The sequence below is a fragment of the Octodon degus genome, unplaced genomic scaffold, assembly GCF_000260255.1.
Source record: "Octodon degus isolate 3935 unplaced genomic scaffold, OctDeg1.0 scaffold00230, whole genome shotgun sequence".
NCBI classification, from domain to species: domain Eukaryota; kingdom Metazoa; phylum Chordata; class Mammalia; order Rodentia; family Octodontidae; genus Octodon; species Octodon degus.
Window position 1 is genome coordinate 199,135 of NW_004524806.1, and position 6,952 is coordinate 206,086.

The following is a 6,952-nucleotide window of genomic DNA, read 5'->3' on the forward strand; positions in this document are numbered from 1 at the left end:
TGATGAATGGAAGCTATTCTGCTCTTATCCTCTTTATAAGAAGGATCCTCATGGTAGATGTTAGTGTAGACTCCATGCTCTCAGGACCAGCTTCCTGCTGGCGTGGCCCATGAACTCTGACTTGAAGAGCAAGGAAAGCTTGATTTTATTTTTTTTCTTAAAGATGAAAATGCAACTGCCACAGCCTTTGATTTGTTTTGAAATTACTGCAACACAAGACAAAACTTAGAGACCATCACAGAGTAATTCCTTTTCCAAGAATTTGGCAATAGTTTTTGGTATTTGGGGAAAAGAATGTTGTTAAATTGCACCTCATTCGGAGAATATTTAGTGCAGATGGGAGAAAGTTTTATATTCCAAAGGCTTCATAATCTAAATCACAGGGCAGGCTGAGTTTTTGTGCCACTTCTCCATTCATGGGTGTCACTGTGAGAAGCACTGTTGTGCCAGATGGCACAGTAGTAGTCGGCTTCATCCTCAGGCTGCAGCCCAGAAATATGCAAAACTCCTGCATTGCCCGAGGTGTCCTTTGAGCCGGAGAAGCGGCTGGGGATGCCAGAGCCCAGTTCCTTATTTGAGTCTGAGTAGTACCTTAGTATAAACCTGGGAGGGCTCCCTGGCTTCTGCTGGTACCAGTATATACTGTAACCACCCACACTGATGCCACTTCTCAAGGTGCAAGGAAGTCTGGCAGATGCTCCAGGAGATGCAGACAGGGAGGGTTCCTGAGTCACCAGAGCCTGAGAGAGGGAAACTGCAAATACAGACCAGGGTGGGTTAGGGAACAGAGACCACATTAAAGTTTTGCAAGTACCACAGCAGAAAACACCTAATGAGGTTTTAAAAATGCATCCTCTCTGCAAGGCCTGTTCTTACCTGAGCAGCGAGAGAGGAACAGGAGGAGAAGAAAAGTCCAGGTCATGGTGGAAGCAGCTCTCTGGTCCCAAAAGTGGCTTGAGTGGCCCCAAGCCTCCTTTTGTTGCCCAGCCCCTGTAGGAGGAGCTGTTCATGCAAATGTGTTTCCATCCCTTCTGTCCAGCCCCTCCCTGAGGCCTGGTGCTGGAGTTCAGCTCACACTGCAAAGAAAGGATTAGGAGGAAAATTTGATTTCCTTTGTATTGCAAGTCCTGAGAGGACGCATCTTCTGAAAGAAGACAAAATCCTTGCTCAGAGTGTTCTACAAGTTCACATATGACACAGAAGCTGAGCCTGTGATTGAGCACTGGACCCAATGTTCTGGCCTGTTTCCTTTGTTTGCCTGGTTCTTTCCATGCAGCTGTGCAGAACCCACTGCAACATCACCATGCTTCCTGCTGGTCACAAGACATACACCTTCCCATGGCTCTAAGACCATAGAACACTTCAGTTCTATCTCTAGTTATACAAGTGTGATCTGAGGTCAAGGTTCTGGGATTTAATATATTCTATGGTTGTCATAACACAGACTCACTCCTAAAAGGAGGTTTGTGTAGATTTATTTAGCACACATGAAAATGATGAAATAAAAACTATATTCCTTCATTGATAAGTGATTTTCCTAAGAAAACATTTTCATATTCCATTTTAAATTACTGAGTGAGTTCCAACTTCTCTCATGGGATTCAATTTGCATTTGACCTTCTTCGTGTTGTTTATCTCATTAGTTGCTTTCATATTTTATAAAATGAAGGTAGAACTATAGAGTGCAAGTTAGGCAAGTATTATCTAATGTAAACATCAAGTCTGCAATTACACATAATTCTCTCCCTCTCTTTACCCGTGCTAGTTACTTTATCCAGTGTAGAAGTGTCTCATTGATGGTTAGTAAATTGACCAATTTTCATTCGTCTTTAACAGAAATTCTGCCTAGACTTTTTGTTGTGACTGTAGTTGCAAGAGATCAGCATCAGAATCACAATGATCATATAGAATTTGATTGCTCATTTCTCATTCTTGAGAAATAGCTTTCTAGCTCTTAGTTAATTTCAGTGTCAATAGATGTCTGCATACTCAGCCTGCTCTACAGTGCATTCAGTTATGGAGCTTATCTTCTATGTTCAGCAGTTCCTCCCTCAACCTCCACCTTCCCCAGGTTCTCTGCTTAGTGACTGCAAGGTAATCTCATCTTCCTTCACCTTGTGCACATGAACTCATGAGATCTCATCCACCCTACTGGTCAGCTTCCCCAGGGCTCCACTCTGTGTTCCTCTCTATTCTCTAGAGCTGAAGTCCAGTTTCTTATTTAACATCTTCTTTTGAAACAACCCAGAAACTTAAGCTGAAAATACAACAGTAGGCATGACCTGTGCTCTTGATTTCTGGCTTTCTTGGGATTCTTGTTCATATGACTCACACATTTATGCTACAATTTTACATGCAGAATGTCTTTTTTGTGAGGCTATGCCATGGAGTCCAAATACAGAGCAGTGAGCAATGGAAAAATGGCAACTATAAAACCATAGCAAACAAATAAAAGAATCCTAAATGTTCAGGATGCTTAGTTCCTGGTGGAAGAAAAAACAGCAAAGAATCAGAGCTATGAGATCTTATGGGTGCCACCAGTGGACCATGCTCAGACTGTGCCATCTGGCGTCCACTGCTGTCTACTGAGGCTTCGATGGAAATTAGGGATGTTAACACTGATCATGTCCCTGCTCAGTCCATGGCCCACAGTTCACTGTCTTCATGGTCTTTTGCTAAGGGCTTGTGAGCAGGTCCAGGTCCCAGAATGACAGGGCTGTGCAGAGTCCCCATTGTGTCTTTCCCTTCTCTTTTTACCTCATTTGTGACACAGTATTAAGAATCATGTATCTGTGGAGTGTGTTCAGCGCCTCTTAGGGTGTCTCAAGGTATAGTGGAGACTTTTCAACTCTCCTGTGTGAGAAAATATACTCATTTTAATTTCCACAGTTTACAACCTATGCACATGGAAGTTGTAGAACGAGGGTGGAGTCCAAATATTTCTTCTGTGAATGTGGATGCTATGGGTCAGGATCATGGGCTTTCAACTGCAGGGAAATATTCAGTATCTTGGTATGAGTGGGCAGCCAATCAGTCCTTATGGAGAACAAAGATAACAGAGAAGCTGATGTTAGTGATTGTGCCTGGAGTGCACAGTGAATGCTTTTTGGACAAGGAAATTAAATTCCCATCCCATGAATGGTGACAACCACACATAACTAAATAGTGTCCCATTTGTGAAAACAGTAAGGAAACATGTTACAGTATGCAGATATTTGCTGTAGACCAAGAACTGGAAGGTCAAAAAATGAACATCATTCTTTTCTATTATTTATTTATTTATGTTTAATGTGTTTAGTACAAGGTCTACAGGGTCTCACTACACAGAATGGACTCACAGCGAACCTCCTGTTTTGAGCCTTCCAAGCACTGGGATTACAGGTGTGCACCACCACACCCAGCCTCAATGCCTTCTCAGTTTGCTCTGGGAATGGGGCTGGCCCAGCATTCTGGGGATCAAACCCCAGTCCCTGTGCCTGCCTAAGTAGGCATTTTAGTCCACTGAGCTATCTGGCAGGTCTGACATCACTCTTTTAAACATATTTTTAGGTCAAGGGCCACCAGATAACTCAGCACACTAAAGCACCTGCTTAGGCAAGTGCAGAGACTGGGATTCCATCCCTAGCACTACACACCATGCCTGCCCTGCCCCCAGGGCACGCTGAGACTTCAACTGAGTCTGGGCCGTGGTGTCATGCACCTGTAATCCTAGTGCTTGGGAGGCTGAAAATAGGAGGATCACTATGAGTCTGATCTGTGTAGTGAGACCCTGTACTAAATATGTTAAATAAAATGATATGAAATGAAATAAAATAAAGTATATTGTTGGTTTAACAAACTTAGTATTAGTTTTCTAGGCATGGTATAGAGCCTTTTTCTAAGCTGAGGGTCAATACAGTAGCAGAAAATTAGGCACAGATATGAGTAGAGGACCTTCTTGTGCTATCCTCTGCATGTGTCACTGGGGATCACACAGAATCTGTCTCTCTGGATATATTCTGTTCCACAGTGATGGTCAGAATCTGCCTATTTCTGGATGTTTCTGGATTTTCAGGTACTGATTCAGGTTGAGTCTGAAGCTGAGAAGTAATCAGAGATCATCTATCTGCCCACCACAGCATTACTGCTCACACGGTCATGAGCAGAGCGCACTTCCCTGGCCTCCACAGTGTAACCACCACAGCTAATGCTCAGGATAGAGATGAGTCTGATTGTCTGTCTTAGGGGGTCCAAATACAAGGGCAACGGAATCAGCACAGCTAGGTGAGGGACCTGGAAACACAGATCCTTATTGGCTCACTTAGGAGGCAGGTGAGCGAGCAACTGTTGTTACAGAGTGGACAGGAGTTAGAATCTTAGAGAATGTTCCTTATGAAGACTCTGACCACTGTGCACCCCTGGCTCCTGAGGACCATGAAGGGTGCAGAGAAACCAGGCCACAGTGGAGCAGTCCCAACCTGGTTGTTCAGATCTCTGCACTGAGGCTGAGCTTCTGACATTCCCAGGCCATGTATGTGGGATAGCTTTTATTGCCGAAGTAGGGCTCTGTAGAGGTATGTGTAATTAAGTGCCAATGTTAAATGGTACTTTGTTTCACGTGTGTTTTTTCTCTTTGCTGTAGTAATGCAGCTCATAACAATAAATAATTGAGTCAATGCCATAGCAGATGGCATATTTATGGTTATATGGATCTCAGTGACTCTTGCCAAGACAAAGGGTCACCTGCTCTTATGATTCCGGCCAGGATTTCATTTATCACCTCCCTAAGTACCTGAATCGTAGCTGAGCTCTGTCTAGCATCTCATCAGCTGTCTATTTTAAGAGGAGACAATGCATTTATTCTTACCAAAAATATTCATCCTGTGAAAAATGTGAAGCAAATTCACAGAGCCTGGTGAACAGTTTGCGCACAGAGCAAACTGTTTTCAATAGGAGTTTTGCTGAGAGACGTATAGCAAAAAATATTTGTGAGAAACATATTACTCAGAATAAGCCATTTCCTCATAGATTAAGGACAGCTGCCTTACAGCACAGACTTTAGTGATCCTTTCCTCTTCTCCTATGTGTGAAGCATGCCCAAAATTCTGACTAGACAGCATTCTATGGTAGGACAAATGAGCTCAGTGTCTTTTGGCCAGTATTCTAGTAAAGATATGGTATTTCCAGCATATTCTATAGATAGTGTTGAGGACTAGAAGGGAGAAAGTGAGCTGTCAAGAATCAACGGAGTGGCAAATTTTGAGAGGAAATTCTCCACTCAAATGAAATGGTAACACTTTTGTTCCCTTGCGTCTACATTGGTAGTCTTCTTGATTCCTGGCATGCTCACTGCACATCTTACTTACTGTCTTTGTACAAACTACTGGCTTTCTTTTCAGTGGTACTAAACTGTTTAGCAGCCATGCCTCTTATAGACCCATTTTTACAGTTTCTTTTACACTACAGTTTACATTTCTTAATTTTTACCTGCTCTAAAACTTGACCTAGGCTTACAATATAAATCTGGCTAGAAGAGGCCGAAATTACCCACTACACAGCATAAATAAGTTGTTATATTGACATTTCGTCAACCAGTCAATGACCCCATCTACTTAATCTCAATTAAGTCTGATGATTAGGGGATGAGCACAATGTAGACAAGTTTTTAAGTGCAACCCACATGAACCGTATTATACACACCAGCAGAGTTCTTGATTCTAATGAAAGCTCCTGTGCCTTGTTTTTCCTATTTGTATTTCTCGGAGCACCTTGATATTCTGGTGTCTGAACCAGAATCACCCATCAAGCTGTTTTCAGGAGTCCAGAGTTTTATAGCCTGTTTTTCTAAATCTTTCCAATTTTTTCCCGTAAATTAGTCTTTAAAGGCTTCTTTACCACATACTCAAGTAGAGCATAGCCAGAAACCCACTTCTGAGCTCCCCGTTTTTAAAAAATTGTTCAACATTTCCATTTCTATGACTCAATACATGACAACCACAACTTTGAGGAGGAAAACTTTAATTTGATTCACAATTTTGGGCAATTCAGTTTATGTTTAGTTGTCTCCAAGGGAGGAATCCATGGCAAAAGGGAGGAGCAGAGCAAAGCTACTCAGTCCATGCAGCTTAGGAAGCAGAGCAGGGGACCAGTTCCACAGAGGAATAAGGGAGGGACCCGAGGTGGTGGTGGTGAGTCTATGGCAGGTGTGATGCAGCAGGAGGGCTTTTGTCATTCAAAGCTCGAAAAGTTTCACCATTACTGAACTAGTACATCTGAGGCCATGCATCCATGACCCACCCAGATAAAACAGCAAGCGTGTCGGCCCTTTCTTTATTCAGTGAGGCTGACATATTAAGATTAACAGTCACAAAGAAGACTGTTACTAAACAAGGAGTAAAGAATAAGTGTAGGTGAGTAGAGGGGTCAGGGAATAGGAATGTGCATACGATGAAAGATATGCACATATGAACACAACATACTAAAAACCAGCACAGCATTTAATTAATAGGAACTAGTAAAATATATTGTATAGATGAATGTGGTTTCAATAGTGAAGATGTGAAGCCTTATAATGTATTGGGCACAGAACTTCAATCCCTTCTAGAAGAATCTGTTGTTTTTGTCATCATTGCTATTTCTGTTGCATGTGTCAGCAATATTACCATTTTATTGTTCACAGGTATTCTGGCTCATTTCTCTAAGTCTGATTTCCTTGTATATATGATTGCTAGCTGTGTTGAAAGGTGAAATGATTAGCTTAATAAAGTACAGATTATTGATTTAAGTCCTTGGAAGCGGTGCAACCTAGACTTTGCCAAGAGGCCCTGTAATGATCTATAAATGAATAATCCTGCTTTTTTCCCCATAATTTATACACAGACATTCAATGTAAGACAAAGGAAAAAGTTTAAAAACTCATTTCGACCTGGATATGCACATAAACCTGAGTACCCGGGCGTGATTCTCGTTCCAC

At 42.1% G+C, this 6,952-nt stretch overlaps 1 gene segment (V, D, J or C); it reads right to left on the reverse strand.

The window, feature by feature from the left end:
- Positions 1-377: 377 nt before the first annotated feature.
- LOC101590442 overlaps positions 378-6,952 on the reverse strand; it is a 13,213-nt gene continuing 6,638 nt past the window's right edge. Inside the window, 1 exon segment of the V gene segment in view lies at positions 378-754. Within this exon segment, the coding sequence occupies positions 378-754 (377 nt within the window).